General features: G+C 37.3%; 1 protein-coding gene across 1 annotated transcript in view; it reads left to right on the top strand.

The window, feature by feature from the left end:
* LOC134840173 (very long chain fatty acid elongase 2-like) overlaps window positions 1–19,389 on the top strand; it is a 392,967-nt gene extending 373,578 nt beyond the window's left edge. Inside the window, exons 2-5 of the mRNA XM_063855886.1 lie at window positions 6,540–6,613; window positions 6,686–6,951; window positions 11,734–12,030; window positions 17,944–19,389. Coding sequence (XP_063711956.1) covers window positions 6,565–6,613; window positions 6,686–6,951; window positions 11,734–12,030; window positions 17,944–18,231 — 900 coding nt within the window. The 5' untranslated portion in view covers window positions 6,540–6,564 and the 3' untranslated portion in view covers window positions 18,232–19,389. The remainder of the gene's footprint in view (window positions 1–6,539; window positions 6,614–6,685; window positions 6,952–11,733; window positions 12,031–17,943) is intronic.
* Window positions 19,390–22,763: the final 3,374 nt, after the last annotated feature.

Below are 22,763 nucleotides of genomic sequence, written 5' to 3'. Positions count from 1 at the left end.
GCTACTCCCAAGCCTGAAGGATTTGATGAGGAATGGAGGGGACTAGGCTTAGCTCCAATGAGGATGAGAGGCAGGACTGAATTGCCTGAAGCCTCAGTAATCCTGACCAGTGTGAGAAAAGAGATGAAAGCTGCGGGAGTATTGCAGACGAGAATTTTCCTAGCACCCTTCGGCTGCGAAGAAATCAAAGTGGTCCATGGAGAAGAGGAAGATAAATCAGCCGGTACATTGCTCATACCGAGATTCCAGGAAGAAGCTGACAATGACAAACAAGGACCATCGAACTCGAATAGCGACAAGTCAGAAGGAGATGACGGACAGGGTGGAAACCGTCAGACTGAAGAACCCATGCAACAAGATCAAGCTGGTGGGGAGGACGACAGGGCATCGACAGGAGGAACATCCAGCCTGGATTTCAATATCTTCAGTGATCTTGAGAATAATGCAGACACGTTGGAAACGACTGAGCCAGCGGATGAAGGCATCTCGACACTGGAACCTCCGTCAGCCTTTGAGGAGATGAAACGGAATTTGCCGGAGAGCAGCTCTCCTGGCAATACAAGAAATAACGATCAGAGAATCCCCATGGAATCACCTCGGAGGAGAAGAATAGAGGCCTCAGCCAGAGTACCTTTCTTGGGAACGCTACCCGAAGAAGAATGGGAAGTACATCACCGAGACCACGAGAGTAGGACGGGATGTAAGCTGGACAGAGTGGCGTTCATGGAAGAAGTCTGGACTGTGATTCAGAGCTATGGGACCCAGTCCATTCTCAAAACAGGTCTCAATCAACCCTTGATGAGAGAAGTACTTGACAAGCTTGATGAGTGTGAAGGGAGACTGAGTGAGTTATTGATCGACTCAGCCACTGATGAGAGTGAAGCGAATTCTCCCATCAAGATGACACCGCAGGACAATGAAGGAGAGGTGGTGTACCTGTCAAGGACCAGGAGAGGAACGATGCGATCGAAAATGGTGATTGATAAAATCAATGCGATGAAAATGAAGTTAGGCAGCAGAGTGATGCCGAGGAGGATTGGAAAGACGAAAGTGGATTCGGAAATATCGATGAAAGCTGGTAACTCAGCGAAAAGAAAACGAGTCGAGGAAGTCATGGATTTGGGGCAAGGTGATTATCAATTGTCCGGCACAGATAGAATATTAACTGATATAGCGATGGTGCCACCCATTCTCATGGCAGGGATAAAGTCAACCGGTTATAAATCCAAAAGGAGTGACCGCACTCTGACTGGAGCAACTTTAGAAATCGAAATACTCAGTCAATGTGGAGAGAGTAAAATGAGGGACTTCAAACCATCTCCCATGAATCATGGAAAAGGAAGTGTTGCAGGACAACTGACACCAGTGGAATACAACCGACTAACAGTGTCGGAGACAGTGTCGATAGATGAACCCACCGGTGGATACATGGAGATGTTGGAATACCGGAACTCGGCTAGAGGGTATGTAGTGGCCCTGGAAGACGAAAAAGCCATGGAGGGTTATCTGGAAACGATGTTGCAAGGCACCACCCTCAAGCAGAAGGCGTATGGAACTTTGGCGTCGTCTGACGTAGAGGCGGAGACGATCGAGCAGTTAGTGAGCCTTCCATGGAAAGCAGTAGTATTGAGGTATTTCGAAGAAGAAATGAGGACTACGCCAAGAATACATGCTCTCGTGGCAGTACCTTACGTAAGGACAGAATTACAACTCAGGTTCGCCTGGTACATGATGGGACTGACTCGCGAAGAATATGATTCAGAAGAAAGGAAGAGATCAAAGGAGGAAAAAGTTTTCCTTATGACGAATCTGAGGGATCTGATAGTCCAGGAGGGAGCAGCAGTAGCGTGTGCAAAGCGGAGATACGCTCTCTGTTTCATTCGATTCCTGATAGAGCAGATCTCAGTACCTGCATTAAGCACTTGTGTTAAAATGTTGAAGGAAGGCGATGAGCGAACGAAAGCCATGTTCTTACTAGCAATGCTGGATATGCAGCAAAGTAAACCGATGAGGGTGAACATGAAAGAACCTGAAGAATTGGAACCCATGAAAAAGATAGACGAGATCAGGAGATTCTCAAACAAGGAGTTGAGGCTCACTAAAGAATCTATGGGAGCATTGCCGAAATCCAGTGAATACTGTGGACCGATCAAGAAGAAGTCATATAGCTATGTGTCCGGGATTATAGGGATAGCATACAATCCTTTCCTGAGTGAAGACATACGCGATTGCTTCTTTGATTATGAGCAGGCGGTGTTACTAAGATTCTGGACGTCCAGAATTGTGACGACTAAGGGCGTTAACAATCCACAGGCCAAATTGGGATTGGTCTTGGAAGAAGAGGTGACTGCACCTTCAGTACCAAAATCCGACAAGAGAGTGGAATTTGGGTTGGGATTCTCAGATGAATTACTGAGAACGAGCTTGATGGCAGTGTGGGAAGGAATTGATGAAGCCATCATGGTGTCCTAGTCCCAACGCTGACTCAATATTACGGGCGACACAAGACATACAGAGGGAACTGAATGCGGACTGTAACCTGCGTGACCTCAACATCATATATAATGTGATGATAACAGCCTCTAAGAGCAACGGAGAAGATAAAGTGGAGTTGCCTGGCTGGGGACCAGAAGACTGGGTCAAACCTGGTAGCTGTCTGGCGGAAGTCTGTGGACTAGAGGGTCACGTTTGTGGAAGTCTAGACTGTGTGAAAACCCTGGAGAAACAACACAAGCAGTTGACAGTATTGTTTGGAAATGTAGTGATGAAAGCAAGAACGGAAACGGAACTGATAGCAGATTGCCATGGAGGAACCGATGTGAATCTAGTGACAGCACTAGGATTCTACAGCATGTTTGGTTCTTTAGAGTCACTATTGAATCTAGAACAGAAACATGAGATGGTCACAGCCATCAGCGTAGAAGTATTCCCAGGAGTTCTGCAGACTGAGCAGAAGTATATAGGAAAATGGAGGGAAGCAATCGAAACAGAGATGAACATCAGACACAGCGAAACTTATTGTAGACCATCAGGAGCACGATATTTGGTGGGTTCAACGTTGGCTCCAATGTGCAAGAGCAGATACCCTGTACATTTCGTAGCTGTGGACGTGAAAAATACAAGAACGATTGTGGATCAAGCCTTCTCAGTGCCAAAGTGCGTGAGATTGGCGAGAATGTCTGAAAAGTCTTACGAGTTACTATGTAAGATGTTCTCAGCAGTTCCAGAGAGAACCAAAGAGGAGTTGGAGTCAATACTAGGAAAGAAGTTCATGGGATATGTGAGCGGGAACTTCAGTGACTTTGAAAAACAGAAACAGAGAGGATCAACTGTCACAGATTACAATGCAGTAGATGAGAATGATGAAATCCACCGAGTGATGATGGAAGTGGAACCATTGCTGGAAGCTTCAGGAAAACGCAATTGGAGGAGCATCATGTTGACACATGACGAGTTTCCTTGCCACTGCTTGCTGCAGACCTGGTGGTATCCCAAGCGTAGTAATTTGGTGTTGATCTGGGACTCTGGAGAGCTGCTCTCCATGGGTTTACCAGATTCATCACAGCCCATAACAATAGTGATAGTGGGAGTTATGATGGCGATACGATGGCTGGAAGCTCATGTGAGAGAAAATAATAGACAGGAGGCACCGACGAGAGAACAATTGCAGAAATTAGATTGTCTAAAATATTTAGATCTTTTTGAGACAATGTGCAAAGTTCTAAACATTCCGATGGAAGTGAAGAAGATATGGGCAAGAAAACGATTGATGCCATGGTTCAGAGCTAACATGACTGCATGGTTGTACGAGTATGCGAAAAAGCATATGTCGAAACATGGCAGAGTGTACAGTGAATATCAGCTGGACATTGGGGCAGGAGCTTTCAAGCGAGCTTTCGTGACTCATCGGAATGCAGTGACCACCGCTGTGAAAAGAATTTCCAGGACGAGCGAGCGTAGTGGAAATGAGAAGGCAGAGATGCTGAAAGAAGATTTGGAGAGAAACGTGACGTTGTGTCTCCACAACAGCTTCTGTAGAAACAGAGAATCAAACGTGGATCCCCTACCTTGCTGTAAACAGAGGGTGGAAGAGCAGAAGTGTTGGAGGACGGCTTCCAACAGCGTCAGGATAGTCAATGACGTGCTACAAGACACGGAAACCGAGAGTGCGGAGTCAGTGTCACAGGAGGAGGAAATGGAGCATTGACGAATGGTCGAGAAAACAAGAGGCGGCAAGAAAAAAAATTAGAAGAATTTAGAGGTTTTAGAACTTCTAAACGACGAAAAAAGAAGAGAACAAAGGGATGATGAAGAAAAGTTAAAACTCAGAATTGTTTTATGTGTGTGAAAAACTCAAGTGAGAAACCAAGCAACCAAGTTGTAATTGAAAACTGAAACCTTTATTTGAGTTTTGAAATTGTTGCATTTATAAATTTGCATTTTGGTTTTAGTTGAAGTGGCTTTAGAGACACTCACTTATTATTTATTTAGAAAGGCTTGAGGGAAGAGTATATTTAAATATTCCAGCCTGCATGATTGTTTTTAATCATTTAGGAAGACTGATCACTTTGTGGTGACATGAAAAACTTGAGTAGCTTCTTGAGGAGGGAGGTTGTTGCATTGTTCCTTCTAACCACAAAGTTTCTTAGTTTTAATATTCAGGGCAATAAACAAGCAAGATTTCCGAAGGGAAGGAGCATAGTAGGATAATTTTAGCTTGTTGGTTGGCAGGACTGTCCTGCAAGCCAACACCTTTTAAATCTAGGAGAAAAAGTTTCAATCGGGACATTGACACTGGAAGTCAGAAAATATGTTTTATCTTAAGTCATATCCTCAATGTGCAGATTAATGAAAGAATTTGAAGGCTATAGTGATGTAGTATGATGCCATTTGTATTCTGCAGTGAGTCGATGTGACGTAGGTAAAAGTAATTTCGTGCATTTTGTAAATTCTGTTCGATGACACTGTAACCATTTAGAACATTGCGCGATTCAATGAGGACATTGACCGGACTGTCCGGGGAGTGTGTGACATTCGACCAGAATGGCCAAAATGCAATTTATGCAGGATTCGAATTTTGAGCAGTAAGCCTTCCGAGTTGATGATTTCGAAGGATTAGCGACGTTATTGGAACGTTTAGCCAAACGGTGAGGGCTAGAATATTCTAGTATTTTAAATTTTCAAAAATTCGAATGATGACGTCACATTTCTGAGAAATGCTGAAACGGCCATTTTGACAAAAAGCGAGTGAAAAACAGAACAACTTTATCTGTGATTGCGAACAGAACGAAAATCGAGATTAAAGAAAAACAACAACGAACTACAATAGCAGAGAACGTTCCAAGTTGCAACTTCTGTGCTGCTACAATAGTTGCAAGGCCGTTGCCAACAACGGTGAAGGGTGAGAACCAGCCTTCCGGATTGGTGTGAAATTGAACTTGAGGAGCTTGATTCACTGGATTCAAGAATCCGGAAGGGTTTCGGGACTGGAACTTTTAGCCTTTTATATAAACTTTTAGCTTCTTGTCATGTCCTGAATTGAATTTAATTAACAACTGGATTCATTTTGATAAGGATGAGAAGCTAGGAGTTGGGGGAAAGGGTTGATCCATCTTCGATGGAGATGATGATTTTTATCTACTGAACAAAAACAATAGTAATATGATAAGTAGTAGCCCTGTTTTTAGGAGTGACCTCGTGGTCTGGGGATACTGAGACCCAGCCATGAGCTCACTATTTTTGCATGTAATTCAGTTAATTTGAGCGTTCTGGTCGAAGCCGGAGAGCAGTAACGTTTTTGTCGACCCGATGTAAGAAAGACCACCGAAAAGTACTGGCTTGGTAGAGACGGTGAAAAACATGCAAAGCTCTGTTTAGACGCTAGCCAGTCGTCTTAAGACTTAGTTTTGTTATCCGTCGATATGTATCTTCCGGGCGAATGTTACAAATATGATGAAGTATGCTTGATGTACAATTGTAACTTTGGCATTTTTGTCCCCAGTAGGTGGCAATGTTTGAAATGATTGCTCCATGCAAGTTCTTTTCTGCTTAACTTTTGTTCTGTTGGAGTTATTGTTGTAGAATTTCAATGTTTTTCGCAATTGATACATATTTAGTGCTTTGAAAATAGTCGAGACAGACGATGAAGTATTGAAAGTTTTCTTCTTTTTGCTTTGATATTACGAGTTTCTTATAGTACACTTGCTTGATTGCGGCCTGCCTTTTCGGAAATGCCTAAGGTTTTTGTGCTGTGGTCCGACTGTTTGATTTTGTCCATGCAATTTGTTATCGATTTTGGAGAAAACATGTAACCACCAGATGTAAGCGTTCAAATTGTTTCGCAAACGATGCGCAAGTCTGATTTGCTGGTGATAAATTTGATTTGCTTGTGAACTTCCCAGATTTTCATTTTTGAATCGCTTTCTTTGATATGATTGAATCGGAACATACCATGCTATTGCCAAGACAATCGGAAATAGTTGTGGTTATTTTTTTTTGTTTTTGTGTGATGCATTGTGCAGAGCTTTTGTTCCTTTCAGGGGTTTGTTGTCAGGGATTCCGAAAATGGCACAGAACACTATCATGCGGTCACCTGATTTCTATCCAGTCTTTGGTATGTTTTGAATTTGAACCTGAATAGTGCCGACAATGTGGTATAACTAATTTCTTTATGGGTTCTTTTTAGACGATAGAACCAAAGGATGGGAGATCGTGCAGATCTGGTTTCTTTTGGGGATGCTCGCATTTTATCTGCTCGTGTGCCGTTTTCTGAAGCAGTACATGGTTACCAGGAATGCCTTTGAGATAAAGGGGCTGATGGTAGTATATAACATCTTCTTAACAGCATTGTCGGCATACATGTTTCACGAATTCTTCATTGCAACGTTCTGGACTAACGATTTCAGTTGGTTCTGTCAACCAATCAATTCTGTGAAGCACATCGATGATCGGGTAAATCCATTGCTTAGCAACCTGTAGATTTAACCACTACGAAAAAAAATATCACAGGAAATTGTTTTCCCTCAACGATAATTGTTCCCGATCGGGTAATGAGAAAAATTTGTACCCAAGCGTCCCCCACAATTTCAAGTACCGCATAAACAGATCGCACTAAGTCGAAAGATATATCATATTAAACTCCAATGGTTACACTTGCAATTAGCAAGCATTCTCAAATCGAAATATAAACTTTTTCCATTAAAAAATCACTTGAGTCATTTGACAGCACGTGCTGACATGCTCAAGTTCTTGAAATTTTAAATGAATCTTCTAGACTACTGCTATTACAGTACACTCTAGATATCATCCCTCTTGATATTGATAGTTCAATTTTCTTGGCTCCTCCGGCACACAGCCTATTTTTATACGCGTAAGTTTTGCCTCTGGAGAAAAAGGCAAGGCTACATTTGTTTGGAATGTTTTTTTAATACTCTAGTTATATTGTTTTCAACCAGATCTTGAAGTTTTAATAAGAGCCTCCAATAGTTTTTCAAAAACTTAACTTTGCTGAATTTCACTTGTCATTCGTCGAGCAACCGGTTATTCTTTTTTTCTGTGAACGGTAAATTTCATCCTTTTCTTTTTTCCAGTCTAAAAATTACAAACCGAAAATTGAACTTTATGATCGGATATTTCGTCCCTTCTTCAGGTACCACAAATATTCAATAGATAGCCTCGAATTATTAACAGTAATGAACGTAGTGAGTACTCTATAGGTCATGGTGTTTTTTTACAGAGAAATGAACGTAGCGAATATATAATCTTGGTGAATTTTTTTACGGAAAAAGTCTTGTAGTTAGTTCAGGCTCAATTTTGATTTTTCGCGGATTGAAAGGCAAGCTCCACTATGGAACAGCAAAAATGTAAAAGTCACGTAAAACGTGATTGACTTTTAGTTTATAAAGATGATTTTGTTGTTCAGATTTCCCAGCGGAATTGAAAATTTACCTATTGATCGGCCTAATTAGTTATAATTTCCGGCCTAATTGGTTTTCTCAAATTGGGTTAATTTTATCAGGAAAGTGACAATCATATAGTGCTCAAGAATTTCAAAGAGCTTTAAGGGCATTTATTTTTTCCTGAAACATCGAAAGTTGATTTTTTTTTCAAAAAACAAGCCAGTTTTTTTCCTTCCGTTCATCACTCTTTTCAAACTGTATGTTGACCATATTAAACCATGTAGCCTATTGAAGTTGTAAATAATTATCTATATCATTTGTTTAGAAAATTGGTTGTCCAGAAAACTTCGATGTTTAGACTAAACTAGAGTAAGAAAAAAAAACACTTCTTTTAAAGATTTTTTAAGCTCAAAGCTTTCTACGCTCAAGATTCTACACGTCACGCGCTTCACGAGCACTATAAACGAGCCAAGTTTTTTCAAACGGCGTCAGATATGTTTGCGTGATGTATCAGCAGCCGTGGGTGAGACGCGCGGCCTTTAACACAAGTAGTGTTTTCGAATCTCGTATCGGTTACGGTTGGAGGAGTCCCAATCTCATCCGTTTAATAAAGGTGGGACCAGCTGCGGCAAAATCGATGAAATTTCTCTCTCTCTCTCTCACGGAAAAATGCATAAAATTGAATGCCGGGAGCCTGGCAAGGGCGCTAATAAAAGGGGCTCTTTTCCACTTGCCCCCGGTTTGAATAAACTATTGAACTGTTGCCTTATTGCAATGAAGATTCGAATTGTGAACAAACATACTATTCAACAAATTTATTCTTCGTGCTTCACATTGTAAATCATACAAATAATCATTAGAACACGTAAAAAAATAAAATTTAGAACATCATTTTAACTGTGTGTGTGTGTGGGGGGAAGGGGGGGTTGGTTTGGTGGAAAAGAGTATTTAAATTTTAATTCGATCGATGTTTACGATTGCGATAGCAAGCGTTATCAAATTGGAATAAAGAGTTTTTTGGGTGAACAACTAGTTTCACACAATCACGTGACCTATTTGATAGCTTGCTTTCAATGAAGTTAATTTTCATGAAATTGTGGATCCAGTAGTGTGGTGGTAAAGTGCGGGGTTGTCGCGAAGGATCAAAATTTCGAATCTGAGACCATACCATGCGATGAACGCAGTTAAGACTCTTATTTAGGTCGCGATGATTTTTTTTTGTTGGTTTTTTTACAGGAAAAGTCTTAAAAATAATCAGGCTCAAGTTTACTTTGCGCGGTAAACAACTTTGTCCACAGAACTCATTGAACTAGTTGTAATTTTGTTCATAATGAATTCAAAATTTTTAGCGTCTCTTGCACGCTTAGCCTTGTGGTAACGAATACGCCTGGGACGGCAAAGGTCCTGGGTTCGAAACTGAGCAGGACCAGTTTTTTTCAAACGGTAATTGTTCCGGTTCAAAAAAGTTTCTGACTATTATTTGTCTGCTGTTGTTTATAGCGTTTTGAAAATCTGGCCGAATCGAAGTTTGCTTTTCACATTGGTTGCAATTTACCCAGCTCGATGTATTAAAATTTCATTTTTGTTTCGTCTTTTTATCGGCTTGATAAATTTCGGCCTAATTAAAATCGACTTAGTTGCCTCTTATCGTGTCGTTACGTCCGAAAAAAGTTTTTGTGCGCGTGTATGTTGTCTGACGGGAAAAGGGTTCTGAATATCTTTTCGGCATGAAAGGTTTCTGCTCAGGTTTTTTTGACTTTGTTACCGCTTAGTAATTATAAATTCAAATCCAATCAACCATCTAGCGTAGAGGTAAATCAGCTGCTTGAGGTGGCAAAGATTTGCGGTTCGAATCCGGCCGGGCCTTTTTTTTGCAAACTAGAGTTTTAGTGCTTTTTCGGATTATCATCCGTCTGTTTATTTTTGTCGGTTTTGTTGCCGCAGCTAGATGTTTCAGCTTTTTTCCAAGTTGCTGTTACCCCCATGCTTGAGAAGACAAAGCCCAGGAGTTCGATTCCAGTCGAGATCTGATTTTTTTGCAAATAAAAAATTTTCGGCTAATTTAGATTATTGTCTTCCTGCTTATTTTTGCCGGCTTAGTTCAGCAGAAAAGATTGTTTGAAAATTTGTTTTTTTTCTAGCATTCTGAAAGATCTGTAAAGCTTCTAATGATGCAGGCAATTTTTTTTTTGATTTTAGGTTTTTTGCAAATTTTAATTGACAACCACGATTTTTCTGAGTTTTTGTTTTTCCTTTTTTCTGTTTGATTTTATCATAGTCATTCATTTTTGTATCATAAATTGTGCGAAGCTCTAAGTTGCCTATGTAAAAAAATTTTGAAAAATTTCTCGGTGTCAAGAAAAACATGTAGGAAATAGCTGCTGTTTTGACTAAATTAGAGTGAATTGTGTGATCACTCTTAATTTTATGGGCAAGATGTCATAGTTTTATGCGCTGAAAAATTTTGATATCCCTCCCGTTGCATGCAAAAAGAACTAAATTTGAAAAAATCAAAATGTTTTGCTTTTGGCTAAAATATCTGTTGGCGGAACATTTAAGAAAAAATATTTGCGAACTCAGGAAATATGTTGCTGCGCAAATAGCATTGTTCAGAGCAGTGATACTATTGCAATAAACAATAAAAATCTTACTCTATTCTCCTTTCCCGCCCTTCATTTCGGGCGAAGAAATCATCTCGGCCCTAAAGCTACAAATAGTTTTTCTTGCCGAAAAAAATTCCATGAGCTCTTGTTTTCCATATAAATTTGTCATTCGCCGTATGTCAGTTTTTATAGTTTTTGTTTCGCTTGATCAAATTTAAGTCTGAACGTGTGCACTTTTTTCCTTGACAGCCACTATTGTTTCTTCGTGTTTGAGCTCCAAGTTTAGTTTGATGTTTTAATTTAAACAAGAAGCGTTTGATCGAATGTTTGCTCTTTTCGCGTGATCAAATTTGTTTGAACACATGCTGCGGTATTTTGGTTGTTGGTATGTTTACAACGGGATGATTCCAATGGTCGTAAAGCGACTACATACAGCAGTCCAAGGTCTCTGTTGAACTTTCATGGCACCACTAAGTGTAATAAAATCTTACTCTAGCTAATAAACAGCTTATTAAAAAATTATTCACATGAAAGTCCGTGTTTATTAGTCGTTTCATGTTTTTTTTTTCACTTCAAGCCTAACAGAAAATCCAAAAGCATGCAATGAAAAGCATGAAAGTATTCAAGTTCATAAGTATTACCCTTTTTATTAAGTGCGCATGCTCATTGTCGTAATATTCATTCAGAATTTTTTTGATAGTAGTGATATGCAAATAGTTTTGCGCATGATTATCTCAAACAGTGGGCTGTAATCACCATGTGTATTTTTCCCATCCCTGGTTGCAATTATGCACATGTTGTTGTTTTTGTTAATTGACCATGAAGTGATACAGTTGTAATTTGTTCCTGGTTAAGTGGTTAAATTGATGGGCTGTCAATCAAAACAGCCTGCAAATGGCATAATATTCCTCGCATTCTCGCTGTGGGAGGGAGAATGCACAGTATGTAAACAATATGTTGCGTTAGTTTAGTTGAACTGATGTGAAACTGAACGTTAATGAAGCTGGTAATTAGTAATTAGACCTGTCAATCAATGAATCGGAACAAGGTCAAGAATAAGGGCGTTGCGTAAAAATTTAAGCGTTAAGTGAAAAGGAAATGAAGGGTTATAACTATGAATGATACCACGAATAAGAGTTGAAATGTCTGTGCGTTCGTACAGAATTCCCACCTAAATTCATTGGGGGAGGGGTAGGAGAGAGATTGTTCACATGGTTCGTAATGTGTTGTAGTTGCTGTCGGTGTGTTGGTGGTACTACGCGTCCAAGTTCATGGAGTTCTTCGACACCTGGTTCATGCTGGTGCGGAAGAAGTTCAACCAGGTCTCCTTCCTCCACCTCTACCACCACTCTAGCATCGCTCTCATGACGTGGTACGCGGTGGTGTTCGTGCCAGGGGGCAGCACCTTCTTCGCCCCCCTGCTCAACTGTTTCGTCCACACTGTCATGTACTTCTACTACCTCCTCAGTGCTGTGGGAGTGAGCCAGAAGTATCTGTGGTGGAAGAAATACATCACCAAACTGCAACTGGTCAGTATAAGCTTCTTGCTAACCATTCTACCTCTAATATATCTAATTGAACAGTTTCCACCCCCATAAAGAGCTAGATCAAGAAGTGTGTACGAATTTTGGTGTCCAGGAGCGAACAATTGCCCAGTATAAATGCAGTTGTTGGTAATTGCAGAAAGCAAGCGTGTTTGAATACGAAACTGGAGTTTTGTGCTTCTAATACCAAGCGTTAGATCATTTCAAGGATTTTTTGCGAACATTTTATTCAGAAAAATTCAAATTACGCTCTTACCGAGCATATAAACATACATTGTAATTCCCCCATTCTCGAATATTTGGGTCTGGTTTTTTCCAGCTTCAAGGAAAAGAGTTGCTGAAGTGGTCGTGATTTGGATTCTCTTAGAGGATCAAGTTTGGTATTATTTCGCTGGCGATTAGCAAGCGTTATCAAACTGGAGTCCAGACTTTTTTCGGGTTAACAACTTGTTTAACAGAATCACTTTTATCTTGTTTCATATTGAATTCAAAGTTGTATGCGTTCCCGGCCAACTTAGCCTGGAGGTAACGAATAGGAGTGGGACGTCAAAGGTCCTGGGTTCGAGTTATTCTGTTTCAAATGAAATTGTCTGCCAATTATTTGTCTGCTTATCTGTTGTCGGCTTAGTTGTCACATCTTGAAATCGTTTTTTTTTGCTTCTCGCATTTCTTAATGTTGCTTTTATTGTTTGATTTACTCCTACAATGTGTAATTGTATTAAACTTGATTTCGTGTTTCTTTGTTTGTTTTTTTTTCGCTTAAAAAAGTTCTTCGGCCCAAATTACTTCGGCCTTTTTTATCGGCTAAATGACCTAATTTGTGGTCGTTTCAAAAGAAACAACTTGAACACTCCCTTCCGGAATTTTCATCTTCGTTGTGTCCAATCGTTTTGTTGATTTTTTTTTCATTATGGAAAACTATTTTCAAATTCATTGGAAAATTTTTAGTTTTTCTCAAACTTCTACGGATTTGCTAAAAGGGGGTATCAATTGAAAGACCGCCTACTCGCTTTTGCGCCTGTATACTCCCCTAGAGTCTCTTTTTACTTGGGCCCTTTGTCTACAATCTTCGAAAAATGTGGGAATCTTTTCTGCTTGAGTGGCCACAACCTGCTCTTAGCTGGAAAAAAGTCATTGATTTTGGAAGTCCTTTTGACCATTTTTTAGAGCTTTTGACGTTTTTTAAGAAAATTCTTAAAATTCACGCTATCAAATCTGAGATGAAAAGTTCAACTGAAAGAACCGGTTGCGATAATGGTTCCTGCAGAAGCGGCGGCTCCGTAATTTTTTGTAAGAGAAATGTTATCTCCGTGGGAAAATTGACTACCTCAACATTTTTTGCCCTTGCTGATTTTAGTGGAGAAACAACTAAGGTTTTGGGCAAAGTCAAATTTTTATTTCACATTTTTTGTGCCGCTTCAGTATAGCAAGTTCTTTCAATATCAATAACATACCCCCCCCCCCCCCCCCCCAGCTTTAGCTAGATCCTTCGTTTTTTATCTAGACATACGAACATTTTGGTTCAACTAGTTTTTTTCAACATTCAAGTTTTTTCGACTTTTGTGTTTTTGTTGTATCGCAAGTGGTGCGAAGCTCCGTTTTGCCTCTGTGTTAAGAGTAATGAACCTAGTGAGTACTCTTATATAAATCTTGGTGATTTTTAGGAGTAACGAACGTATATTTGATTTTTCGCTGTTGACTCTTAGTTTCACTTCATTTCCTTTGTTTACACATGCGAAGCAAATTATATTAGTATGAACTCTATTTTTTCCCAATCTAATTCGCAATTTTTGGTGCCACTTTTAGGGCACCTTTACAACTTTTTGATAGTATGTGCTTTGACATTTGATTTTAAACAAAAAATAACATCAAACAGTATCTCGCAATTTTGTTGAAATGTTGAATTTATACATAATTTGGGCTTATGTTTTCCAATTTATTACACGCAAAATTGTGTCCTTCTGTATTTGGTGCTACTTTTGCTGCATCGAATTTGCAATTTATTAGCAAATGTAGCTGCGTTTTAAGTGGCTAGTTTTGGGGGATTTTAATTATCCGTGGCTGAGTAGTTAGAGTGTGAGACTCAAACTTGCTAGGTCGCAGATTCGGATCCGACCGAGTTTTTGCTAATTCGAGGCTTATTTCTACTTTTTCTTTTATCACTGGATAGAGCTGCTTTTTAATCGTGTTCTCGCAAGTGTTTGCAAAATGCAGCTTCGCCTCTGTGTAAAAGGAAGACAAACTCCACTATCGAACAGCAAAAATGTAAAGATAATGAAAAATGTGATCTACTTCTAATTTTGAAAATGGAATTTAAATGTCAGATTTCCCAGCGAAATAAAAGATATATCTTCTGATTTTTTTTTCACGTTGTGTTGATTTTATCCAAAAAAAAGCACTAAATTTTAACTTGCTTTTAAAAAACTTCAACTATCAAAATTTAGTGCTTTTTTTGGATAAAATCAACACAATTTGAAAAAAAAATCAGAAGGTATAACTTTTATTTCGCTGGGAAATCTGACATTTAAATTCCATTTTCAAAATTAGAAGTAGATTTAAAAGCAAGTTAGTTTTTTTTCTGTTTGCTCGCGTTCATTACTCTTTTCCAACTGTCAGTTGACCATGTTTTTGAAGTACTACAAGTCGTGTTTCGGATTCTTGAAAACTTTTTTACAAAAAATTCTCTTTGACGGGAATATTTTCGATTTTCAAACAAAATTCTACGAAATTTGCTAAGAGGCTTACCTCATCAATTTAATTCTACTACAAGCTGATTGTTATTTTCATTGTTTTTCCTTTTCCATTTGTGCAGTTTTTCAACTAATTCACTTTCTTTTCAAAAAAACAATAACTGAGGTTGATAGTTCATTCAAATTGACATGGTGCTTAGATTTTCCTTGCGTCATCTGTTTCACCATATTTTTTTGTAGGAAAGCCAATATGGTCCTCGGGAAATCCATTTTTAGAAATTTCTAGTGTTTTTTCTAGAATTTTTATTACTTTTCGAAAAATACTAGCTGAATCTGATATTAAGATTTCAATCTAAAAACTAAGCACAGTAATTTTTCCTGCATAAGATGCTATTCCCATTCTAAAGAAGAGAAAAATTTTTCGAATTAGAAAAGGTCAAGTTTTTGATTTTTTGATCGTTTTTCGGAATCTTTTTCACTTTTTTTTTGAAAACTACCCAGCCAAATCTGAGATAAAGAACTCAATTCAGAGAGCGACTAGTAACTTTTCTCCTTCAAATCAGCAGCTAATCTCCTACTTAAGCGGAGTTTTTACTAGGGTTTTGCGTAAAGTCCATTTTTTTGGAATTTTGAAAATTACGCATATCCGTATCAGTTTAATAAATGATTAAAAATACTAAAATAGGTTCATCCAGCCTTACCTGGGCCACTAGTTTAATTCCAAGTGACCGTGGCGCAGTTTAATTCCAAGTTTAAATTTGGAGTAATGTTATCAAAAAAGCGCCAATCATAAATCGTTCTAGAAATTCAAAGAGCTTAAATGTCATCTATTTTTTTTTCTTTGAAATTCGAAAGTTGAGATTTTTCAACGAAATCAGTGTTTTTTTGAATTGCTTTAATTAGTCTTTTCCAATCTTCGATTGGCTTTGTTTTTACTTTGTTTTGCCTAATTGAGAGTTTTTTTGCATTTTTCCTCGCTTGTGTTTACGAAGCGCAGCTTCGCTTCTGTGTTCGAAAATTTACTTTGATCTGAACATACTGCGCCAATTGCACAGTAAACCTCTATTCTTTTTTGTTTCCACATAATCTGGGACAAATTTTCCCGCCTTCATCCGTAAACTAGTAAACCGATTTTTGACCCATTTATTTCCTGAAGGAAAATATTAAATGTTACTTGGTGTGAGAAATCATGATCATATGTGCAGATAGCTGTTTTAAGGTTATTTGGCGTCGATTTAAAAGAGGCGCTACAAATCCCGCTACATGCTAGAACACAATGTTCTCAACTTTTCCCTGTAACGAACTTTGTTCAAAGGATAACCTAAATTGGTAGTCATCTCCAATTTTATTCATCGTCTTTTTTCAAGTGCCATTTTTGATTATTTAGATATCGCAAAATTCAATTGTCACAACAAATAATTATATTGTTGATTTTATTGAGTTTGTCCAATTTGTTTTTGATCTTCATAAATATGCTTTGATAGATTTTTAGTTTCTACATTCCCTAAATATTTACCGATATTTTTTTCGGCTACATGGCTTCCGATTTTTTTGTTTTAATGGTTTTCAATTATTATTTATTACCGACTTAGCGTGTAAATTCGCGTTAGGTTCGGAAAGTTTTCTTGTAAATTGATTCATGGTGGTAGCGTAAAAGACTTTCTAGACATGATTGAAATTTTAAATAAGAAAATCGAGAAGTTTATATTTTCTGTAGCTCGATTAATTTTGTATACAGTAATATTATGCAAGTATCGGTAGTTTAGAAGCTTTTGGTTATACTTTTCCATCAATTGGCTTGTTTGTTATTCTTTGTTTCTTTTCTTTATGGTGTTAATAATCTTCATATATGTATAGAATGGGTTGGTTCATCATTTATAAATTGGTTGATTTTATAGTTTTCAGAGAAGTTTTTTTGTGGTATTTTGTTAAAAATTTTAGAGTCGATGAATGTAGTGATGACTCTTTTAGGTCGTAAAGATGTTTTTTTTTTGTTTTGGTTTTTTCGGCAAAATTTGATTTTTCGTGGTTTAAGTATTGATTTCTATCAAGTTCACTTCGTTTTCTTTGTTAAAATGAAGGAAAACTCCACTTTAGAACTCTTACAGTGTAAAGTTGACAAAAAATGTGATTGCCAAGCTGAATGCATATTTCCCAGCGGAAAAAAACTTTACCTATTGAGCCAGATGGAGTTTATTTTATCAAAAAATTGTTAATCTATAAAATGTTCCTGGAGTTCGAAGGGTTTAAAGGCCATATATTTCTTCTTTGAAATTCGAATTTTGAAGTTTTTTCAAAGAAAACAAGTGAGTACGCTTAGATAAGTCTTGGTGATTTTTTTCTTTTTTTTTTCAGGAAAAAGTCTTTAAAATTTGTTCACCTTCGTTTTTGGTTTTTGGCGGTTTCAATTTAGATTTTTACGAGTAATGAACGTAGTGAGTACTCTTATACAGGTGTTGCTGATTTTTTTTTGGTTCAGTAAAAAATCTTTAAATTTGTTCACGCTCAATTTCGATTTTTTTTGCGGTTTGACTCGTGATTTATTTTTAACTTCTGCATTTCGTTTGTTAAAAGGAAGGCAAATTTCACTATCGAACAGCGAAAGTTTGAAGGTCACGAAAAACGTGATCAACTTCTAGTTTCAAAAATGGAATTTAGTTTTCAGATTTCCCTGCGAAAGAAAATTTCTAAATACCGATCCAGTTTTCTCAAACTGGGTTAGTTTAATCAAAAAAACACCAATCATAACTTTTCTTTGAAATTCGAAGAGCTTGAAGGGCATATAGTTTTTCTTTAAAATTCGAAAGTTGAAGATTTTTTAAAAAGCACGTTTTTTGTTTCCTTGCGTTCAATACTCTTTTCCAGCTATCAGTTGGCTATGTTATGATAACTAATCACCAGTTTTTTATGAATTAAATTTTATTAGTTTTGCGATAATTTTGGTTGAGTTTGTAAGCTGATGGTTTTTTGGCAAAATGAATAAAAAATCTATAGTTTTATCTGATCGCAAAAGTTTGAAACGATTGACAATAAACTCATCATCTTAATTAATGCGCCTGAATTGATGTAATTTTTTCTTCGAAGGTATTCGTTTTTAGATTGGAGCTCAGCTTCGCCTCTCTGTTGGTTTATTTTGAAGCTCGCTTCAAATTCAGTCACTATGTTCTAAAAACTCATTAGATTGTGTGTATGTTGATGATGATTTCAGACGCAGTTCACCCTTATCTTGGCCCACAGTATCCTGGGTCTATTCATGAGTTGCGGATTCCCCCGACACTACCTCCTTATCCTTTTCTTCTACAACGTCTCCATGTTTTGGCTCTTCTCAGACTTCTACTCCAAGTCATACACTTCGAAAAAACAACAACAACAAATGGCACACAAGCAACAACAACAGTTAGGCGAAAATAACACGAGCAAGAGTGTAACGGGAGAGGATGTTGATGGGACCGAGAGACGATCTTCCCTCAGACAGAGGTCAACTAATCAAAATTGAGAAACGAAGCAAAGAAAACCGAACTGAAAGTCAGCTGAGTTCATTCAGTCGAACACGTCTAAAAATTGATGATATAATTGAACGCTTGGTGTAAACTCCTCGTGTGTAATACTTTGATCAAAGATTATGTTCAAGCTCAATACAAATAAGTATTGGTGTTGTTGTCGTGAAATGATAACAAGCACCAAAACCTTATCAAAACATACAATGTAGCTGCACTCAGCATGCACAAATGCACGGTACGGTACAGTTTTATGCTTAAAACCAACTCAACTCTGTTGTCACAAAAGAGCTTACAATTTTCTCGACACCTTCTCTAGGCGGCTTTAGAAGGGAAAAGTTCCTTACTTCTGTTGAAATAGGTCAGACTACAATATGGTGCCATTGATTTTTCTTGAAATCTACGGGCTTAGATGACTTTTAATCATGTTTTCGAACTAGAGCGCCCTATTGAAATATTCTAAAGCCGCCTCTGATTGAAAAACATCTCAGCTCATTTATACATTGACTTGTTAAGTTTGATTAATTACATCTGAAATACAGTTGATTCTAACAACCTACCAATGATGAATTATTTTGATATAAGCATGTTTTTGTTATAACTGATTTTGTGCAATGTGTATGTCTATTAAATTCGCAAATTAACTACTTCAAATTTCAGGAGCTATGTGTGTATAATTTGATGCGTGATGTGTGAGTTTTGAAAAACGGATCTCTAACTATTTCCCTCCTATGGTACATAATAACGATTTGCCACCCCTATAAAGAAATAATTCAGCGGTTAAGTGTATGTGAAGTTTATACTTAGTAACAACTCCCCCTTTTTTGCAAAGGGGGAGGTTGAATAGTAAAAGAGATCCAAAAAATCAATTAATTTCCTCAAAAATGTAAGCTTTCGAAAGTTTTATTTGCAATTTGATTATCATGATGTCACAACGTGTATGGTTAAACGAATAGATTCGCTACCGGACGCTTGTTGCTATTTTGTTTTAAATGAAAGGCAGTAAAGTTGACGTTGAAGTGACTTGGTAAAACTATACTATATGATTTGCTAGATTTCTGTGTCATAAACTTCTGGTTAAGTGGTGCCAAAATGTTCATGCGCAAGCCTGTGATTTACTTAAATTTGAAAAACTAAGAAATTAATTTTCCACCTTCCATGCTCGTCCCGAAATCAATTATCCCTTAATTGTAGGTAATATAAACAGGGGCGGATTTAGGGGGCTCAGGGGTTCGGCCATCTCACCAACCAAAGGGTATTAATTTATGATCTCTAATTTCGGACAAATAACCCTAAAATTTGTGTGAAGGCGTCATTGTATACTAGTTTCGAAGGGTAGCGCGACCAAAACGCGCGAGTTTTTGGGCAACATTTTCAAAAAAAAACCCAAAAACGACCCAGGAAATTCGGGTCAATATAGGGTCTTTATAGTGATTTGGAGAGCTCGGAGAATCATTTTAGTCGACTTAAAAAGGTCGACAAATTTTTCAAAAAGTTTGTGAAAATCCCCCCCCCCCTCGAGAAAATCTTAGATCCGCCCTGAATATATATATATATATATATATATATATATATATATATATATATATATATATATATATATATCTTCCTTAGAACAACCAACCAACAACTCTATCCTTTTTAATTGTAACTTCGTCTGAAAGAGATAATATAATATTATATAATCGATAGCCTTTTAATTCTCAGTTATGATAACTTCAGTTTTATATCAAAAATTTGCAAAATTGAGTTAAGAGGTTAATAATAACGACGAAATTTACTATATGTGAATCGCAACCAATTTTATGCTGAAACCACGTTTAAAAGTCTTAATAATTGTATATTTGCTTTGTCTGAATGAATTCCTAGAGTATTCAAGTATTTGACAATACAAATAGTTTATAATGTTTTATCTACTGGTGAAGTGAAAGACTAGGACCGTTGTCAATCGAAATGCATTTAGGGAAAGTTGGGGGAGTTGAGATGCCCAGTGTTTTTTTTTCAACCGGAAGTTCAATGCCCATCTATGTTACCAACCTTCATTTGCTTGAGACATTTCAAATCCGGAAAATAACTCAAAAGTTACATGTAATCCCCAGCAAATGCTAGTTAAAAGAACAATGACCGGTTGCTGAATGAGTTGCACAGAATTGTCCGACGATTGAAAGAGTTTATTTCTCCAAAGCTTTGGTTATAATTTTAGAAACAAAACAAGACCATCAAATTGAAATAGACAAAAGGCGCATTGCATTAATTAGACTCTGAGAGTCTACCTGGCTTAAATAACATATTCAAGTTTTATCAATTTAATTAACAGAACAAAAAGCGATCAATTGAAGCGAACATATGTACCAGTTTTCAAAAAAAACCACATAAATTGAGGTATAGAATCCTAAATAGTTTCGTTTTGCACTAGACAAAAAACTGCTGAGAAGCTATTATAACGACCAAAAATCATCTGCGAAAAATACTAGGCTATAAAAGAAGAGAATTGTAGTACGACCTTCAAAAAGTAGAATAATTTTGAGGATCAAAATTTCTGTCTAGAATTCGAAGGCTGAGGATAGTCTTGCTGCATTTGCGAACTAGTAGCAGGTTTTTCGATCTGGTGTGCCTGCATCATGCCTATGCATCAATGCCTAGTATCTGTACCGTAACCAACTTTCTACAGCCATCGAAATAGTCGAGCCCTTTTTTGGAGTTTTTTTATTTTCTCAAAAAGTGTGCACATATCTGAGATTTTAGGTTCAATGGAAAGTATAGGTTAGGGAAAACTCCCCAGCTAAAGCCGTTACACCCAATTTTTTCTTTCACAAAAAGTCAGTGCCCTCAGAAAAGTCAAATATCTTATTTTTTTGACCACTTAATCAAACGCTCAAATACCATCACAAATCTGAGATTTTTGCTTATATCGAAAACACTGGTTGAGTGAAGCTTCTTTGCATCTGCAGTTGTACCCATTTTTTTCAGAAAATGTTATGGCCCTCAGAAAAGTCTATTTTTTATTTACCGTTTATGGGAACTTTTTAAAAACCCTGTCAAATCAGATTTTGGGAGCAATGGAGAGAACAAACTACGGGTAGCACTCCTGCATCAGCGGCTATGCCCAATTTTTTTACCCAAAAATTAGTTTACTCGGAATTATCCTTTTAAAATTTTTTTTTAATCTCAAAAACTACCCTCCCAAATTTGATCGGATTTTAGGTTCAACCGAAGAAATGGATTGCGCAAAATTTTCCTCTATAAGTGGCATTTTTTTTGACGGTTTTTTGAAACTTTTGTCCTGACCTAAAAATCGCCCTCCCTAGTCTGAGGTTTTGGGTGTAATTACGAGAATGGGCTGTGGGAAATTCTCCTGCATCAACGGCTTAACCCAAACAGTTTTAGTTTCAAAAAATATGTCTTTCGGAAAAGTCATTGCTTTGATTTTTGTACTGTTTTGTGAAACTAATTGATTTTTCTCAAAACCATCTTCCTAAATGTGAAATTTTGGTTCAATGAAAAAAAAATTGAACGAAGCTCTTTTGTATCAGTGGCTATGTCCATTGTTTCTCACAAAAACGAGAGGGCTCTCAGAAATGACAATGTTTTGGTTTTTTTTTCTTCAATTTTTGAGATCTGTTTTTTTTTCGAAGCAACCCAGGCGAATGTAATATCTAAGCCTTAATCGAGGCATAATTTGAGGTTGTGGGAAGCCTCCATGCAAAAGTAGCTTCGGCCTTAAGTTTGTACGAAACATATTTGTCTTTGGGAGAACTCCAGTTTCTCAATAAGTTTTTTTTTTCAAGTTTTTGTTTATCTTGATTAAGAAACAAATTACACTTTTTGCATTTCCTTATATACTGTTTTGCCTAAGCAGTTTATTTGGCCTGAAAGATTTTATATAATCTTCGTGCGAATTCTTTATTCTTTTTGTGTCGTTTTTTGGGTGCACATTTTTGGTCATTCGTGTGGTTGATGGGTTGGGGTAGGTTGGTGTATGGTTGATTTCTTAGGCTTAGATTTCTGTTTTCATCAATTTTTTACTACTGGAAGTTGTTTTTGTTATCTTTCCTCAAAATGAATTACTTTGAGATAAGTATAAAGTTTTGCAACATTTTTATGTGTTGCCAAGAATCGTGCGAAGCTACGCTTTGTTTTTGCATAGCAAAGGCCAGTGAAAAATTCAATAGCCTCTTTTGAAAACTATTCGAAACTAAAAAAATTCCGTTTTTTTTTATTATGTTACATGAAGTTCAAATTAGTTGAACAAAAGTAAGTTCTTCAGTTGACCGATCAAATTTTTCCAAGTACAAAACGCTTTTCGATTTTCAGAGCAATCGATTGGTCGTTCCTGGACATAATAATGATTCTAATAAGTCATTAACTACACCTTTGAGTTTTCGCTTGATAGCAAATAGAAAATACCAAAAAAAAATGAAAGAAAAAAAAACTCAAGATCACAAAAAAGTCGGAAAACATAAGAAAAATTAAAATTTTGTATTTCAATTACAGATTCTTTTTAATTGTGATGGACGTACATATGAATTTT

Source organism: Symsagittifera roscoffensis, chromosome 2, assembly GCF_963678635.1.
Source record: "Symsagittifera roscoffensis chromosome 2, txSymRosc1.1, whole genome shotgun sequence".
Lineage (NCBI taxonomy): Eukaryota > Metazoa > Xenacoelomorpha > Acoela > Convolutidae > Symsagittifera > Symsagittifera roscoffensis.
The sequence above is the reverse complement of the archived record's forward strand: the minus strand, read 5'-3'. Positions and strand labels throughout refer to the sequence as shown.